The sequence below is a fragment of the Myotis lucifugus genome, unplaced genomic scaffold (assembly GCF_000147115.1).
Source record: "Myotis lucifugus unplaced genomic scaffold, Myoluc2.0 scaffold_598, whole genome shotgun sequence".
NCBI classification, from domain to species: domain Eukaryota; kingdom Metazoa; phylum Chordata; class Mammalia; order Chiroptera; family Vespertilionidae; genus Myotis; species Myotis lucifugus.
In genome coordinates this window covers 286,552-304,924 of record NW_005871646.1, presented here as the reverse complement: position 1 = coordinate 304,924, position 18,373 = coordinate 286,552, and the positions used below count along the sequence as shown (strand labels likewise).

The following is an 18,373-nucleotide window of genomic DNA, read 5'->3' as shown; positions in this document are numbered from 1 at the left end:
TGTTTTCTCCGGGCTCTTTTTCAGAATAAATCAGGGCCCTATTTATAAGCTTTACAAGTACAGTCTAAACCAGTGATAGTGAACCTTTTGAGCTCGGCGTGTCAGCATTTTGAAAAATCCTAACTTAACTCTGGTGCCGTGTCACATATAGAAATGTTTTGATCTTTGCAACCATAGTAAAACAAAGATTTATATTTTTGATATTTATTTTATATATTTAAATGCCATTTAACAAATAAAAATCAACCAAAAAAATGAGTGTCATAGGTTCGCCATCGCTGGTCTAAACTATGAAGCCTTGACATTTTCTTACACATATATATTTGTATTTAATTTGTTAATAGAAGTAACTGAGTTCTGTGATTTACTTTAAGATCCATCCCCAAAATAAGACATACTGACAGATGGAGAGGGAAATAGATGGTTATGTGATAAAATAAATATTATAAAATGATAATGGTAAGGTCTTGATGGGTGGATATATGGGTATTCACTGTAAAATTCTTTTCAACTTTGCTGCCTAGTTTAAAATTTTTTATTATGTTGAACAAAAGTTCTCTGAATTACATTTGAAGTGGAACCTTTCTGCCCAAATTCCAAAGAAGAAAAAGTTACCACTAATAAATGAATTTTAAGAACAGCAACTTTGAGATGTGAAACATTTGTAAATCTAGAAAATGCAAAATGTTGTTACCTGTTACATTGCTTAGTTCTTATATATTTTTCTTTGGAAGCTCGTTTATCACCTAGTGTTAATTCTGTACCTTGTTGATTTCAGTGCACTCACTCTGGAGGATGAGAAGAGAACGCTGGCCTGTCTGATTAGTGGGTTTGTGAAGATGGTAGGTATTAAGGACAGACTCAGCGGTCTTAGAAAGGGATATAATTGTTTCTCTGTACTCAGGTGGACGAGTTAGCATTATGTTCCCTGGTGCTTCTCGTTCTTACTGAGAGAAGATGAGGCTAGAAAAGAGATTCCATTAGCCAGGCTCCTGGGGCAGAGTGTGCCAGGACAAACTGGCCTCAGGGAAAGTCCGGGGGAGGGAGGGCGGCTTCCTGGCTCATGTGACAAAGGTTCTGGAATGGAGCCCTCAGAGGAGCTGCTGGAGGTGGGACCTCCGCGTCATGGCTCTGCTCCCGGGTGCCCTCCTAGGCAGGCTCGCTCCCCACGAGAGCCCAGAAGGAAGGGTCCCAGCAGCTTTGTAGGACTGAGTCCTTTGGATGGATGTGGGCCCATCCCAAACAAGTGGTTGCTGTGGGGGAGAGCAAACACAACCACCAGGCCAGGGAGACTCGCACAGCCGGGCAGCCCACTCGCATGGCCGGGAGGCTCCCTGACACTCCTGCTGTCTGCCATGGGACAGTGAAACACAGCTATGCCAATGCGCGCCCTCTCCCTTTGCCTGTTTCCCGCAGTGTGGACAGCTCACCTCAGGCCTCAGTGTTTCATTAATCCCACAGTTCTGTCGTTGGCTGGGCCACTGGGCTGCTCTGGGGGCAGGGTGGGGCGTCAGTGCTGGCTGAGGTGGCTCTCCTCCGTGTGACCGCTTTCTTCCCCTTCTCCCATCATCCAGCTGCCACAGCTCTTACCTGGGAGGGCAGACTTGGAGCCGCAGGGCCTTTAGGCGCAGGTTCAGGAAGGGCAGTGACTCCGTGTCCAGGAGGAAAAGTCCCCAGGGACCCTGAAATGCCCAGCAGAGTGGGGGTTACTGCAGCTTTCTGTGGGAGCACCTGTGCCATCCTCACCAGAACAGCCCTGCCTTTGTTCTCGGTATGCAGAGCTAACTCCCAGCTGCCACCAGTGTCCTGGTTTAACAGGCACTCGAGACAGAGGCTGAGATGGGAATAACTAGGTCACCTTGAATTAACTGAGGAAATGTGACTCATCCAGCAGCAGGGTCAACTGAGCTATCCGCCAAACACTGTGGCTAAAATAGCAATTTTGATTAAGTTCAGGCCACGTTAGGAAATGTATCTATGGTTTTGACCAGGTGCCTCTCCTGTCCCCTGATTTATATGCCGGTCATGTGGTCTTTATCTTTTTATGGCTTTGTCTGAAAGCCGCTGAGTTATAATGGAAAAGAATATGAGGAAATAAGATGTGAAACCTGGTAGCGACAGTGGGAATAGCAAAGTTAAACTCCTGGACCAGAATTATTGCTGTAGCAGTCAGTTTGTCCTGCTAACCAGCTAGTCATCAGTTTTGGAGAAATGGGAGAGGGGATTTGTAATGGGGAAGAAGCCTCCATCTGTAGCTCTGGAAACAGCGGCTACTGAGGTTGGGAACCCCATCAGGGAGCAGGAATCCTGGCCAACGGCCCAGTCTCCCTTTGTGCTCTGAAAGGCGCAGCTGACAGGGCTCCAGGGCTTCCTTCCAGCTCTCCTTCTATATGGGGATGTTCTGTTTGTATTTTGAGATTCTGTGTTTTGTTTGTTTTTGTTAATCCTCAGCTGAGGATATTTTTTCCATTGCTTTTTAGAGAGAGTGAAAAGGAAGGATAGAGGGAGGGGGAGAGAGAGAGAAAGAGACATCGATGTGAGGGAGACACATCGACTGGTTGCCTCCTGGACTCACCCAGACCAGGGATGGGGAATGAACCTGCAGCCCAGGTACATGCCTTTGGGAATCGAACCTGCGACCCTTCAGTGTGTAGGCCAATGCTCTGACCACTGAACAACACTGGCCAAGGAGATTCTGTTTCATATCCTTCAGCCTTTCTGTGTTCTACTCCAGTGCCCATGTCATGATGATGAGGTGGCAGTAGTAACATGTCAGCGACATCCTGAGTGGGGCATTGTAGTCTGGTCAGAGTATATCCCAATGCGTGTGTGCGCGCACACATGCACGTGTGCTTGCATGCCCTTCCCACCTAGTCATATGGGGGGGTCATTGGTGGCTCGTCATCTCAGTACCCCCCCTTCCCCCCAAGTTCAGGCAAAGCTTGTTCAGCTGTGTGCATTGTCAGCCCCTCTCTCTTTGATTCTAGGTGTCCTTTGGTCGTGATTTTGAGCAGCAGCTAAGTTTCTATGTCGAGGCCAGGTCGATGTTTTGCAATCTGGAACCTGTTCTTGTGCAGTTGATTCACGTAAGGCTTTTCATTCATTCATTCTCTCAGCAAATGTTTATTGAGCATCTACCTGCCAGAACTATTTAACCTGGGACTCCCCTTCCTCATGTTGCTCCTGGTCCCGAGGTGTGGCAGGCTTTTCTCAAAGGTTGAATCTTTGAGTGGTTTTATTGATCCTTTTTTCTCTGAAATGTGTTTATTCTCCGTTCCTGTGTGCCAGCAGCAGAGGCATGAGGACTGGCTGTGGTTGAGGAATACTAACCCAGGCCTTGCTGCCTCACCAGGGTGCCCACTTTTGGGACACGGCCTTTCAGTGACTTTTCATGGTGCCCAGGTTGAAAAAAATCAGTGACATCTCTGTTTATTCAACACTTAGGCTCAGACAACTTAAGTATTTATGCCCCAACAACTTGATAGCCCTTTAAAACAATAATATATGTAAATGTAAAAAATAGAAATTTTTTATGTCATTCTTAATTGACCATAATTCCTTTCTGATGAAGTGTGCTGGGCACCAGTTGGGCACTGCACAGCCTTTCAAACCCCGGAGTTGGGGAGACACCACTACCTTTATTTTCACTTCCACGTTGCCTTTTCCACATTGAGTTTTGCACAGCATTTGCGTTTATCACACCCCAGCTGTGCAAAGACGCAGCCTCACAGTAAGGAATTGACCCTGGGCTGCCTCGCTCTGGGGCTTTGTCCAGTGCTCAATAATTGCTGTTTTCCTTAAAAAATAAAAAAATAAGAGGTTTCCCTGTGAGTTTTTACAGTTTGGGAACCTAGGTCCAAACTTTTCACATCTGTGGAAAAATTCCCTAAGGCTCTTTAGTCGCCCCACATGAATTCAAGAGGAGCAGCTGTATTATATGTTTGCTGGTTGCCAGGCTGTGGAGCATTACTAAGCTTAACAACTACATGTGGAGACTTTGTCTATGACACAGGGAGGTAACCACCTACCTCGCAGGCTGAGAGGGTTAGATGAGGTAATGAGTGGACAGCTCTTCGGGCAGCACCTGGCTGTGGTACGTGATGCTGTGGCTGCTGTCATTACCTCTCTTATGGGTGTTGCTAGTATGGCATAGCTGAATTGCATGGTTACTCTCAGATTTGGAAATTTCTCTTAAGATCTTTAAGATCTTAAGCTTTTAGTGTATGGGATTTCCAGAAATGGAGTAGTGAACCCTAGCTGTTCATTAAGCCAGAAAATGGTCATTTATGATGCAGAGGATAGGCAGGCTAACTCAGTGAGAGCCTCCGTTCTACCCCAAGCATGTCAGACTCCAAGGCTACCATGGGCCAAATAAATAAGGTATAAGTGTATGTGGAGCAAAAAAGCAAAGGCTTCAGTTTTCATAGAAATGTAGGTTTATTTCGATAGAGACATGCTGAAAACAAAGGGCTGAAATAAATGAGTCATTAACATAAAGTAATAGAACATTTTAATAAAAATGAATATTTTTTCTTGAACATTAACTTACCAGACACTGAATAACTGCACAAATAAATAAGCGTAAAGCAAATAAACCTATTTTTCTGGTTCTCCAAAAGCGAAATGTTTCCTGTTGCGCACACCGAACAAGTCAGTCCAAGACTAATGACATGGCCATCCGCTGCTAAAATATTCGCTGCTAGTATTAGTGGAGAGAAATGGTGCGCCTGCGCATAAGCATGTCAGGGAAATGAATGCAACATGATTGTAGTAATCAGTCATTAGCGAATGTTGTAGTTTGTTAATAATTATGTATAACAGGATATTGTAAAAATTAAGTTATGAAACTTTTATTAAAATGTTTCTTATATATTGTTATATTGGCTGGGTTGCAAAAATATTCATTGTGGGCCGCATGTGGCCTGCAGGCCGCGAGTTTGACATGCTTGGTCTACCCCCTGGAGATGTTTGAGCAAGCCCAGATGGAGTCTACCTGATGACCCATTTGGCACTTCAGGGTTCAGGGCTAATCAGTCTTTGTCCCACATGGCTGGTTCTCAACGAACTGGCTGCAGTTCATGTTCAGATGTCTGTGGAAGATCTGAGTCAGCCATCATTCATTCCCATTTCTGTTTTACTCATTAACAAACCCAGAGTGTGAGCCGGTTGGCAATGGAAACAAGAAAAGTGATGAAGGGGAATCATTCCAGAAAAACTGCTGCCTTTGTCCGGGTATGTTCTAAAGATAAGACCCACAGACTGAACTTGGTGGGCTGTGGGTTTCCCAAATTAATTTTCCTTACATGTCTATGGGCTGGCCAGTCTGAATGTTTCTGAAAGCAATGGTCAGTGGAGCCTGAGTTTGCACATGTGCTAAGGTGGCCGAGGGTGGGCTTGGGGCTGTGTGTCAGTTCTCTGTAATTATGCTGTCTCTGGAAGGTCTAATATCTTTTCCCCTATTGATCAGTTCCCAAATTTGAAATAAAATTTAAGCTTCTTGAGTGTACTGCTTGAATTTTTACCTAAGTAACACAACCATGTCTTAAAAAATGAAATCCTAGGCAAAACAATGACATCCAAGCATCCCAGCCCTGCCCCTTCTCTTTTCATCCTCTCTCTTCAGTCAACCACTTCAAACTCTTTTTAGCAACTTCTTCTAATTACCTCCACTTTTAAATTTTTTAAATATATTTTTATTAATTTCATAAAGGAAGGGAGAGAGAGAATCATGAATTGACTGCCTCCTATCTCCACTTTTAAAAGTAACTGGTGTAAACAGCTGCTTTTAACTTACTGCTGTTAGGTGTTATCTCTGCCCTCCCTTCAGTGCTGGGTGGGTTTATTTTTCATGCCTGTCCCAAAGAGACAGGCACCGCAGAGGCAAGAGGGGAAGTTGGGGCTCAGAATCAGAAATTACTTTAAGTGTTTTTGCCTGAAAATATGGACAGATGAGAACAGGTGTTCTGATCTACTGTGAGGGCATTGCCAGCTGACCTGCTATGTCTCCTCTCTCCAGGCCTGTGTTGCCTACTGCTTCATTACCATCCCATCCCTGGTGGGCATCTTCACACGCCTCAACCTCTACCTGCTTGCTGGCCAGGTGGCCTTGGCCAATCAGTGCCTCTCCCAAGGTAAGCCCCTCCCCTCCTCTCAGGCCCCCCTGCTGCTAGGAAAGCCACCCACAGGGCATGTGGGCATGTGCATGAGAGTAGGTGGGGTGAAGAGAAGGAAGATTCCTTAAGGAGGAAAGGGAAAGTAATCAAGGACGAATTTTAAATATTTCCTTAGTAGGATGCACATCAGACATGCCCACATTTAGAGTCAGACAGATTACAAAATGTGGCTGTTTTCCTGTAAGGACCATCTTAAATCGCAGACATGCAGGCTGCCTGTGCCTAAGGAATCTTAGACATAAGGCTGAATCCTCCCCACAGATCATATCTGTCATTGTTGATGTTGGTGTGAAGCCCCAGAAAGACATGGGAGGAATCTAGAAAGGACAGAGTGAACACTGTCTGCAGCTCGCTGTTGGGGATGAAGACTCCGCTCAAGACCCATCTCCGTGCTCACTGTGCATGGTTTATTTGGGAGGGATCCCCCTAGTGTCCGGAGGGTGATGGGGAAGACGAGGGGGAGGGAAGGAAGCCAACCAAGGGGACCCTCGTGGGAAGGTCCTGCTGGGAGCAGCCGCAGTCCACTCCGCCTGGGACCTCCGGGAGGGAGTGCTAATGGCCCCGGCGTTACCCCACCCTTTCCTCCGTCTGTCACTGACCCCGGCTGCTGCTGGGGCACCAGCTTACCCGCACTCAGGCCTGTGCCTCACGTGAGCCAAGAGAACGTCCTCAGCAAGGATCACAGTGTTTCTGCTGGAGGTTCTTTTCGCCTGCAGTGTGGCCCGTAGCAGGGCCTGCCCAGCAGGCTGTAGCATAGCCTGAAAGAATCCTGCACCGTTTACAGAGTGTTTGTTACATGGTGAGCCTTTGCACATATCTCCTCTCCTCCTCCTGATAGCTACACAAGGCCAGTCCTGTTGTTGGGACCCCATTTTCTAGGTGAGAAAACTGAGTCGGAATGGCTAGGGAGCCAGCACTCAGCCCCTGCTCTGGCCAAGGCCGTGTCCTTTCCCATGGATAGAGGCATGTGCAGTGCAAGCCTCGGAAGGCTCAGGAGTTTCTCTAGCGCTGCCTGAGGTGGACTGACGCTTTCAGGGCTGTCTCCCCCGCCGCCATCTCCCACCTGACATCAGTGTGCACCAGAGGGAGCCGCCAGCCCTGGCTTGGTGTGGAGGGCACGCTGGGCTGGTCAGATCATGGTCCTTCCTCATCTTTAGCCTCGGCCTGGCAGTCTGGCACCTGGATCTGTGTCTTGATTCATCTGGGGCAGCTCTGGGCATCCGAATCTTCATACGAGACTGCTGGCCCAGGCCAGGAGCTCAGCTGGTTAGGGCGTTGTCCCAATATGCCAAGGTTGTGGGTTCCATCTCCAGTCGGCATATACAAGAAGGAACCCGTGAGTGCGTGACTAAGTGGGACAACACATCCATGTTTCTCTCCCTCTCTCTCTCAAATCAATAATAAATAAATAAAGAACATGATTGTTATCCAAGAACCTTTTCAAAACCTGCTTGGTCTTGGTTTCAACTCCTGGGAACTCTCGTGTCTCCCCAGTGCATTTGGAGTTAAACTCAACTCTTTGCTGGTCCGTCCCCACATGGCTTGGTCCTGCGGCCTCTGTCCTCTCACACTGCTCTTCAGCCTCACAGGCTTTCTTCTGTTCTGTGAGCAGGTGAAGCTGCCTCCTGACTCAGTGCCTTTGCACTTGCGACGCCCTCTCTGTGTAGTGGTCTCCCGCAGATATTCGCATTAACAAGCAGGCAGGCAATGGGAACCACGGTCGGTGCGGCCACCCACGGCCATGGCGGGATGGTTTTTGACTCTGTGTGTGTTTCCTCATCGTCGGGGCCCCACCCACCAGGACTATGCATCACCAGAGCAGCCTTCTGCCCTCACTATCTGCTGGTACACGTGGGCTTTCTTCTAGGGCCACCTTGGCAAGGAGGACAGTTAGCATGACACAAGGCAAACAAAAACTATCAGCTGCCACCCAACCTGCTGTGCAGCATGAAGATCAGGTTAGTTCGTCCCATTGGTTTGAATGTCAGAGGTTTTAACACTTACAAATTGGTTCTCTCTTTTTTTTATTTTTAATATGTTTTTATTGATTTCAGAGAGGAAGGGAGAGGGAGAGAGAGAAACATCAATGATGACAGAGAATCATGGGTCGGCTGTCTCCTGAACGCCCCACACTGGGGATCGACCCCACAACCCTGGCATGTGCCCTGACCGGAATTGAACCTGGGACCCTTCAGTCCACAGGCCGATGCTCTATCCACTGAGCCAAACCAGCCAGGGCTGAATTGGTTCCCTCTTTAAAGTCGAGGTGGCTGGCCCCTGTGGGAGCTCCTACGTTCGGGAGCGCTCACATGTGGGAGTGCCCACGTGTGGAGCGCCCACGTCGGGGAGTGCCCACCTGTGGAAGCGCCCGCAAGTGGTGTCACACTGTTGGATGGGGCTCTGGTTTAATTGAGGGTGTTTTCCACCAGCACCTTGTTCTCTGGATGTGGCTGGGAGGTGTTTCCAACTGGAGGTGTATTTGGACCAAACACATTTGGTCTTGTCAGGCAGTTTAGAATTTCACTTGTTGGGTCAGTGTTTTGACCTTGGCACTTTTTCTATAAAGAACACTCCATCTTCTAACCCTCACTTCCATCCTCCAGTCTCTCCCTGTCTCTATCCCTTGTGCTCCCTTCTCGTATCTGCTCCACTTCCTACCTCTCCTTTCTCTTTCTTCCCCCTTGCTTCTTTCCACATCTTCATTTCTTGGATGATTCTGTGGAACTATTACCTAGTCAGTAGTCTCGAAAGCGCATGCGCGCTTATGTGTGTGTGTGTGTGTGTGTGTGTAGTACATGTGTGGATATGTATGCACGTGTGTATGCATGTATGTGGAGTGCATATCTGTGTATGCATGTTTTGTGTATGTGTGTATGTGTGGAGTGCGTGTGTGGAGTACATGTTTGTATGTGTGCATGTGTGTGGAGTGTGCGTGCGTGTGTATGCATGTGTGTGTGCATGTGTGCATGCATTCCTTCAGACATTAGATTGTTATTTCTCTAACAAAGTGGGTATGCACTTGAATAGGTACAGACAGGCCGGAGCCTCCGCACACACACCCTCCTGCACCTTATTCCCAAATGAAGTGGCCCGAGAACCACACTCTCCCGTGGTCAGTGGGCGGGTTCAATGGGACAATCCAGGTTGAACCCTTGGCCCAGGCAACCGTGAATTCTAGGCTTTCTGTGAACATGTGCCACTTCTTTTTTCACTTAATAATCTAAAGCCAGTTTGGCTAAAGGTTCTCTGACTGATGGTCAAAGAAGAAGGGAGGATGGGAGGCAGCAGCAGCACCTCCACTGGGAATGCCCACCCTCAGTCAGTTCTCGGGAACCTTTCTCGGGCCTGCCTGCCATCTCAGCTGCGCAGACAACTCCCTGGGACTCTCAGGACGGGCCTCAGGCCTGTGGAGAAGAAAGCAGAGCCTGTGTTTTTTCAGTTTCCCTGATGGACTTTCTTGTGTTGCAGCTGATGCCTTTTTCAAAGCCGCCATCAGCCTCATCCCAGAAGTCCCCAAGACGATCAATATCGATGGAAAGATGCGGCCGTCAGAACCCTTCCTCTTGGAGTTCCTCTGCAATTTCTTCTCGACTTTGTTAATAGTTCCGGTGCGTCCCCCATGAGAGCTGAAGGTGGTGTCTGTCTCTGACTTGCTGATGTGGACGTCCTCGGCCCTAAGCATGCGGGGTGTTCTGTCTGTGCTGGTTTGTAGTCAGATGCTTGAATGTCTCAGTGTATTTCCCACTCATTTTGTGTCCTGAATGTATTAGTTGAGACTCTCCCTATGGCCAGGGGGGTCACTTAGTGATTTAGGGGTGCAGGCTCCCACACATTTTGTGTCCTGAATGTATTAGTTGAGACTCTTCATATGGCCAGGGGGTTCACTTAGTGATTTAGGGGTACAGGCTCCAGGAACACAATGCCTAGGATGGACTCCCAGGTCCCCTCCGCACTCTGCAGTCTTGGGTAATAGATGATATTACTGGGCTGCAGTTTCTTTGTCTATAAAATAGGAATAGTAATAATAATAATAATAGTATCTACATCTAAGTATTGATGAGGATTAAATGAGTGAATATGCATATGTGGTTGGGACAGTGACTTTGCCCATAGGAAGCGCTGAAAACGGGGATGGCAAGTATTAGAAACCAAACCATGACAGCCAAGACCAAAGGGGTGTTGTTGGCAGGATCCTGGCATTTCGTGTGGAAGGTAGGTGAGCAGTTAGGCTTGGGCGGGAATCCCCCGCCCCCAGGACATGCACAGGAGGGGCTCTGAGTCGAGGCTCCAGCCATGCCTGCGGGTCAGCAAGGCGGCCATGAATTTAGATGCTAGAAAGCATGCCGTCTTTGTTCTTACAAACCTCATGAGATGTAGCCTCTCCCTCCGCTCCAAATTATAGGCACTGAGCCAGTGTTTGTCGTTAGTATCTGGGACTTTGTCACCAATAGATTAATCAGCAGTGTGCTCTCGCCAGGTGGTTTGTTTGGAGCATCTCCCCGGGCATCAAAGGGTCTCGGGTTCGATTCCCAGTCAGGTTGCAGGTTCCACCCCCAGTTGGGGCATGTGCATGAGGCAACTGATTGATGTTTCTCTCTCCCTTCTTGCCTCTTCCTCTAGAAACAATGAAAGTCATATCCTTGGGTGAGGATTAGAGAGATAGATAGATGATAGATAATTTAGATAGATGATAGATAAATAGAGAGATAGATAGATGATAGATAATTTAGATAGATAGATAGATGATAGGTAGAGAGAGAGAGAGAGAGAGAGAGAGAGAGAGAGAGAGAGAGAGAAATCACCAATATGCTCATATCACAATCCAGGTGTGAAAGATATTTCAGAACATTGATTATGTGCTTTTTTCCCTAAAAAGCACAGAAGTTATTGGTCTTATTGTTATGTCTGTTATCTAAAGGCATTCACCAAGGAGTCATAGATTACACATGACACCTATCCTGAAGAAACATTGGTGACTGTTTCAGTGCAGTTAGCTTCTTAGTAGTCTCAGGATTGCTGCAGCTATAGGGGGTCTTCTTTGAGCCCGTATCAATTTTTGGAATATTTGGTCTAGATCTGTTAAACATGCCATTGGTATTTTAATAGGAATTGAATTTAATCTGTAGATTACTTTGGGTAGTTTGGACATTTTAATGATGTTAATTCTTCCAAATCATGAACACTTACTTGAATCTTCCTCAATTTCTTTCTTCAATGTCCTGTAGTTTTCCAAGTAACCTCCTTGGTTAAATTTATTCCTAGATACCTTATTTATTTATTTTTTTTGGTTGCAATTGTAAATCAAATTGTTATCACAAGTTTCTCTTTGTGATAGTTCATTATTATACTACTGATTTCTGAATATTAATTTTGTAACCTGCTACTTTGCCAAAATAATTTATTAAATCTTGTAGTTTTTTGGTGGAGTCTTCAGGGTTTTCTATGTACAATATTATGTCATCTGTAAGAAATGAGTTTTACTTCCTTATTTTTCAATTTGGATGCCTTTTATTCTTTTTGTCCGATTGCTGTGGCTAAGACTTCCAGTACAATGTTGAATAAGAGTGGTGAAAGAGGGCAGCCCTATCTTATTCCTGATCTTAAGGAAAACGCCTTTAATTTTTGCCCATTGAGTATGACGTTGGCTGTAGGTTTTTCATACATAGCCTTTATCATGTTGAGGTATGTTCCCTTTATTCCTAGTTTGCCGAGTGTTTTTATTGTAAATGGTAGATTTTATCTAATGCTTTTTCTGCTTCTATGTATATGATCATGTCATTTTTATCTTTCATTTTGGTTATGTGATGTATCACATTTATTGATATTTGAATATTGTACTAACCTTGCATCCTAGGAATAAAACCCACTTGTCTCCTGTGTGCATCCTGATCGGGGATCAAACGTGCCCTGAATGAGACTCAAAGCTGCAACCTTTTGGTGCACAGGATGACATTCCAACCAAGCCACCTGGCCAGGACCCTTTTGTTGAATCAACTTTTTTAGTATCGTGTAGTGGCCTTCTTTGTCTCTTGTTATGGCCTTTGATTTGAAGTCTTTTTTGTCAGATATAAGTATTGCTACCCCAGCTTTTTTTAGTTTGTTTCCATTTGCATGGAATTTTTTTTTTCCATCCCCTCATTTTCAGCCTATGTGAATCTTTTGTTCTGAGGTGAGTCTCTTGTAGACAGTATATATATGGGTCATGTTTTCTTATCCATTCAGCTACCCTATGTCTTTTGATTGGAGCATTCAGTCCGTTTACATTTAAGGTTATATTGATAAGTACTTATTTATTGTCATTATTCCTTTATACCTATGTTTTTTTTCTATATATGTATTTTTCTTCCTGAAGCAATTCTTTTAACATTTCTTGCGATACTGGCGTGGTGACAAAGAAGAACTCTTTTAGCCTTTTTTTTTTTTGGTCTGGCAAGCTCTTTATTTTGCCTTCAGTTTTGAATGATAGCCTTGTGGTAGGTAGTCTTGGTTTCAGATACTTGCTTTTCATTACTTTGAATATTTCATGACATTCTCTTCTGACGTGTAGTGGTTCTGTTGAGAAATCAGCTGATAGCCTTATGGAAGCTGCTTGTAGTAACTGACGGTTTCTCTCTTGTTTCCTTTAAGAGTCTCTCTTTGTAACATTTGCCATTTTAATTATGCTGTGTCTTGATTGGGACTGCCTGTGTTTCTTGAACTTGTGTGACTTTTTCCTTCACCAGGTCAGGGAAGTTTTCTGTGATTATTTTTTCAAACAGCTTCTCTGTTCCCTTGCTTATTTTCTTCTCCTCTGCACCCCTACGACATGGATGTTGTTATAATCATGTTATACCAAAGTTCTCTTAAACTCTCCTCCTGCTTTTTAATAATTCTTTTTTTTTTTTTATTGCTTAAAGCATTACAAAGGGTATTACATATGTGTCCTTTTTTTTTTTCCCCCGCCCTTGACAATACCCCGGCTTGCCCTACCCCCCAGTGTCTTATGTCCATTGGTTATGCTCATATGCATGCATACAAGCCCTTCAGTTGATCTCTTAACCCCCTCCCTCCGGCCCCCCAACCCTCCCCAGCCTTCCCGCTGCAGTTTGACAATCTGTGTGAGGCAGCTCTGCCTCTGTATCTATTATTGTTCAAAAGTTTATAATGGTCTCTATTATCCATGAATGAGTGAGATCATGTGGTATTTTTCCTTCATTGACTGGCTTATTTCACTTAGCATAATGCTCTCCAGCTCCATCCATGCGGTTGCAAATGGTAAGAGTACCTTCTTTCTTACAGCAGCATAGTATTCCATCGTGTAGATGTACCACAGTTTTCTAATCCATTCATCTACTGATGGGCATTTAGGCTGTTTCCAGATCTTAGCTATGGTGAATTGTGCTGCTATGAACATATAGGTGCATATATCCTTTCTGATTGGTGTTTCTGGTTTCTTGGGATAAATTCCTAGAAGTGGGATCACAGGGTCAAATGGGAGTTCCATTTCCAGTTTTTTAAGGAAACTCCATACTGTCTTCCATAGTGGCTGCACCAGTCTACATTCCCACCAGCAGTGCACAAGTGTTCCTTTTTCTCCACATCCTCTCCAGCACTTGTTGTTTGTTGATTTGTTGATGATAGCCATTCTGACAGGTGTGAGATGGTACCTCATTGTTGTTTTGATTTGCATTTCTCGGATGATTAGTGACTTTGCGCATGTTTTCATATGTCTCTTGGCTTTCTGAAAGGTGTCTATTTAGATCCTTTGCCCATTTTTTATTGGATTGTTTATCTTCTTTTTCTTAAGTTGTAAGAGTTCCCTATAAATTTTGGAGATTAGGCCCTTATCAGATATGACGTTGGCAAATATGTTTTCCCACGCAGTGGGTTTTCTTGTTGTTTTGTTGATGGTTTCTTTTGTTGTGCAGAAGCTTTTTATTTTGATGTAGTCCCATTTGTTCATTTTCTCTTTAGTTTCAACTGCTCTAGGAGCTGTATCAGTGAAGAAATTGCTTCGGCATGTGTCTGAGATTTTGTTGCCCTTGGATTCTTCTAGAATTTTTATGGTTTCCTGTCGTACATTTAAGTCCTTTATCCATTTTGAGTTTATTCTTGTGTATGGTGTAAGTTGGTGGTCTAGTTTCATTTTCTTGCATATATCTGTCCAATTTTCCCAACACCATTTATTGAAGAGACTATCTTGGCTCCATTGTATGTTCATGCCTCCTTTGTCAAAAATTAATTGAGCATATTGGTTCGGGCCGATTTCTGGGGTCTCTATTCTATTCCATTGATCTATATGTCTGTTCTTGTGCCAGTACCAGGCAGTTTTGAGAACAGTGGCTTTGTAATACAGCTTGATCTCTGGTATTGAGATCCCACCTACTTTGTTCTTTCTCAGGATTGCTGCAGCTATTCGGGGTCTTTTTTTATTCCAGATGAATTTTTGGAGAGTTCGTTCTAGATCTTTGAAGAAGGCCATTGGTATTTTAATGGGGAGTGCGTTGAATGTATAGATTGCTTTGGGTAGTATAGACATTTTAATGATGTTGATTCTACCAATCCAAGAACATGGTATGTTCTTCCATCTGTTTATGTCTTCCTCTATCTCTTTTTTCAACGTCCTGTAGTTTTCTGAGTAGAGGTCTTTAACCTCTTTAGTTAAGTTTATTCCTAGGTATCTTAATTTTTTTGTTGCGATGGTAAATGGGATTGTTTTTCTAATCTCTCTTTCTGAAAGTTCACTATTGGAGTATAGAAATGCCTCAGATTTCTTGGGGTTAATTTTGTATCCTGCTACATTGCCAAATTCATGTATTAAGTCTAGTAGCTTTTTGATGGAGTCTCTAGGGTTTTGTATGTATAATATCATGTCATCTGCAAATAAGGACAGTTTTACTTCCTCTTTTCCAATTTGGATGCCTTTTATTTCTTCTTCTTGCCTAATTGCAATGGCTAATACTTCCAGTACTATGTTGAACAGGAGTGGTGAGAGTGGGCATCCCTGTCTTGTTCCTGTTCTTAGGGAAAATGGTGTTAGTTTTTGTCCATTGAGTATGATGTTGGCTGTGGGTTTGTCATATATGGCTTTTATTATGTTGAGGTATGATCCTTCTATTCCCACCTTTCTGAGAGTTTTTATCAAAAATGGGTGTTGGATTTTGTCGAATGCTTTTTCTGCATCAATTGATATGACCATGTGGTTTTTTTCTTTCAATTTGTTTATGTGATGTATCACATTTATTGATTTACGGATGTTGTACCATCCTTGCATCCCTGGGATAAATCCTACTTGGTCATGGTGTATGATCCTTCTGATGTACTGCTGGATCCGATTTGCTAAGATTTTGTTGAGGATTTTGGCATCTATGTTCATGAGGGATATTGGCCTGTAATTCTCTTTCATTGTGTTGTCTTTACCTGGTTTTGGTATTAGGGTGATGCTAGCTTCATAGAATGTGCTTGGAAGTGTTCCTTCCTCTTGAACTTTTTGTAGTAATCTGAGGAGGATAGGTTTTAGTTCTTCCTTGAAAGTTTGGTAAAACTCCCCTGAGAAGCCGTCTGGTCCTGGGCTTTTGTTTGCTGGAATCTTTTTGATGACTGCTTCAATTTCTTCCATAGTTATTGGCCTATTGAGATTTTTAGATTCTTCCTGATTGAGTTTTGGAATGTTGTATTTTTCTAGGAATTTGTCCATTTCCTCCAGGTTGTCTAGTTTGTTGGAGTAGAGTTGCCCGTAGTATTGTTTAACAATCATTTGTATTTCTGTCGGGTCTGTTGTTATTTCGCCTCTATCGTTTCTGATTTGGTTTATTTGGGACCTCTCTCTTTGCTTCTTGGTGAGCCTGGCTAGAGGTTTGTCAATCTTGTTTATCCTTTCAAAGAACCAGCTCTTAGTTTCATTGATTTTCTGTATTATCTTTTTGGTCTCTATGTCATTTATTTCTGCTCTAATCTTTATTATCTCCTTCCTTCTGCTCACTCTGGGGTTTTCTTGTTGCTCTCTTTCTAATTCTTTGAGTTGTAGGGTTAGATGATTTACTACCATTTTTTCTTGCTTTTTGAGATAGGCCTGTAGAGCTATAAACTTCCCTCTCAGGACTGCTTTCATTGCGTCCCATAGGTTTTGGATTGTTGTGTTTTCATTGTCATTAGTTTCCAGGATGCTTTTAATTTCTTCTTTGATCTCATTGGTAACCCAATCAATATTTAATAACATGCTATTCAGCTTCCAAGTGTTTGAGTATTTTGGGTTGCTTTTTTTGTAGTTCATTTCTAATATTATGCCATCGTGATCTGAGAAGATGCTTGGTATGATTTCAATCTTCTTGAATTTGGGTAGACTTTGTTTGTGACCCAATATGTGGTCTACTTTTGAATGTGTCTTATGAGCCCTTGAGTAGAATGTATATTCCGTGGCTTTGGGGTGAAGTGTTCTGAAGATGTCAATTAAGTCCATCTGATCAAGTGAGTCATTTAGGGTTGCTGTTTCTTTGCTGATTGTTTGTCTAGAGGATTTATCCAGTGATGTCAGTGGTGTATTAAAGTCCCCTACTATGATTGTATTGTTGTCGATCTCTCCTTTGATATCTTTCAGGAGTTTTTTTATGTATTTGGGTGCTCCTGCATTGGGTGCATAAATGTTTACCAGGGTTATATCTTCTTGTTGTATTGATCCCTTTAGTATTATGAAGTGGCCTTCCTTATCTCTGGTTATGCCCTTCACTTTGAGATGTATTTTGTCAGATATAAGTATTGCTACCCCAACTTTCTTGTCCTTTCCATTTGCCTGGAAGATATTTTTCCATCCCTTCACTTTCAGTCCGTGTGAGTCCCTTTTAATGAGGTGGGTCTCTTGTAGACAGCAAATGTATGGGTCATGATTTTTTATCCATTCAGCCACTCGATGTCTTTTGGTTGGAGCATTTAGTCCGTTTACGTTTAAAGTTATTATTGAAAGGTACTTGTTTGTAGCCATTTCTTTTTTTGTGTGTGGCTGTTTTCTTTCTGAGCTTTTTATTTCTTCTTTTTACACCAGTCCCTTTAGCATTTCTTGCATTGCTGACTTGGTGGTGATAAACTCCCTTAGACTTTTTTTGTCTGTGAAGCTTCTTATTTCCCCTTCAAATTTGAATGATAGCCTTGCTGGATAGAGTATTCTTGGGTTCAGTCCTTTGCTTTGCATCACTTTGTAGATTTCCGTCCATTCTTTTCTGGCCTGATGTGTTTCTGTTGAGAAATCATTTGATAGTCTAATGGAAGATCCCTTGTATGTAACTTTCCGTCTCTCTTGCAGCCTTTAAGATTCTCTCTTTGTCCTGAACACTTGCCATGGTAATTATGATGTGTCTTGCTGTGGGTCTTTTCGGGTTCACCTTGTTTGGGACTCTCTGTGCTTGTGTGACTTTTTTATTCCCCACCTCAGGGAAGTTTTCTGATATTATTTCTTCGAGTAGGTTTTCTAATCCTTGTTCCTCTTTCTGTTGTTCTGGCACCCCTATTATTCGTATGTTGTTTCGCTTCATGTTGTCCCAAAGCTCCCTTAGGCTCTCCTCCTGTCTTTTAATTTTTTTCTCCAATTGCAGTACAGTTTGGGTGTGTTTTGCTTCCTTGTCTTCTAATTCACTAATTCGGTCCTCCGCTTCTCCTAGTCTACTGTTGATGCTTTCAATGGTGTTTTTTATTGTAGCTATATCGCTCTTCATTTCTTCTTGGGTCTTGCATAAGTTATTGATTTTTTCATCTGTTTTTTCTTGCTTCTTGCATAAGTAGTTGATTTTTTCCTCCATCCGGTTTATGCATGCTAGGACCCTTATTCTGAATTCTATTTCTGTCATGTTGCATGCCTCTGTCTCACTTAGCTGCTTTTCCGGCGAGTCCTCCTTTTCTTTCCTTTGGGGGTTTCTTTGCCTACCCATGTTTGATCTCGCTGACATATGTAGATGTTGAGATGTTAAGTGGCTGCTCCCTGGGTGGCAGGGGCTCCTTGGGTTGTGGTTGCTGCTCAGACGGTTGCGGTAGCAGCTGCTTTCCAGTTGGCAGCAGCTCCTCTGGTGGGTGTTGTTCACAGCTGTGTTGGCTCTTCTGGCTGGTGGGGGAGGCTTCACGTACAGCTGCTGTTCCTCAGACAGAGGGTGTGGTGATCAGGAGGCTGTGGTGATCAGGAGGCTGCGGGGATCAGGGGGCTGCTGTTGCTTGGATCTGCTGCGTTGATTTAAAGG

General features: G+C 43.9%; 1 protein-coding gene across 2 annotated transcripts in view; it reads left to right on the top strand.

Annotated features, from left to right (window-relative positions):
• The window catches only part of VPS35L (VPS35 endosomal protein sorting factor like), a 161,077-nt gene that overhangs the window by 125,320 nt on the left and 17,384 nt on the right, over nucleotides 1-18,373 (top strand). For both annotated transcript variants that reach the window (XM_014446990.2, XM_006104719.3), the window contains 5 exons: nucleotides 779-842; nucleotides 2,988-3,086; nucleotides 5,155-5,232; nucleotides 6,017-6,131; nucleotides 9,642-9,781. In XM_014446990.2, coding sequence (XP_014302476.1) covers nucleotides 779-842; nucleotides 2,988-3,086; nucleotides 5,155-5,232; nucleotides 6,017-6,131; nucleotides 9,642-9,781 — 496 coding nt within the window. The remainder of the gene's footprint in view (nucleotides 1-778; nucleotides 843-2,987; nucleotides 3,087-5,154; nucleotides 5,233-6,016; nucleotides 6,132-9,641; nucleotides 9,782-18,373) is intronic.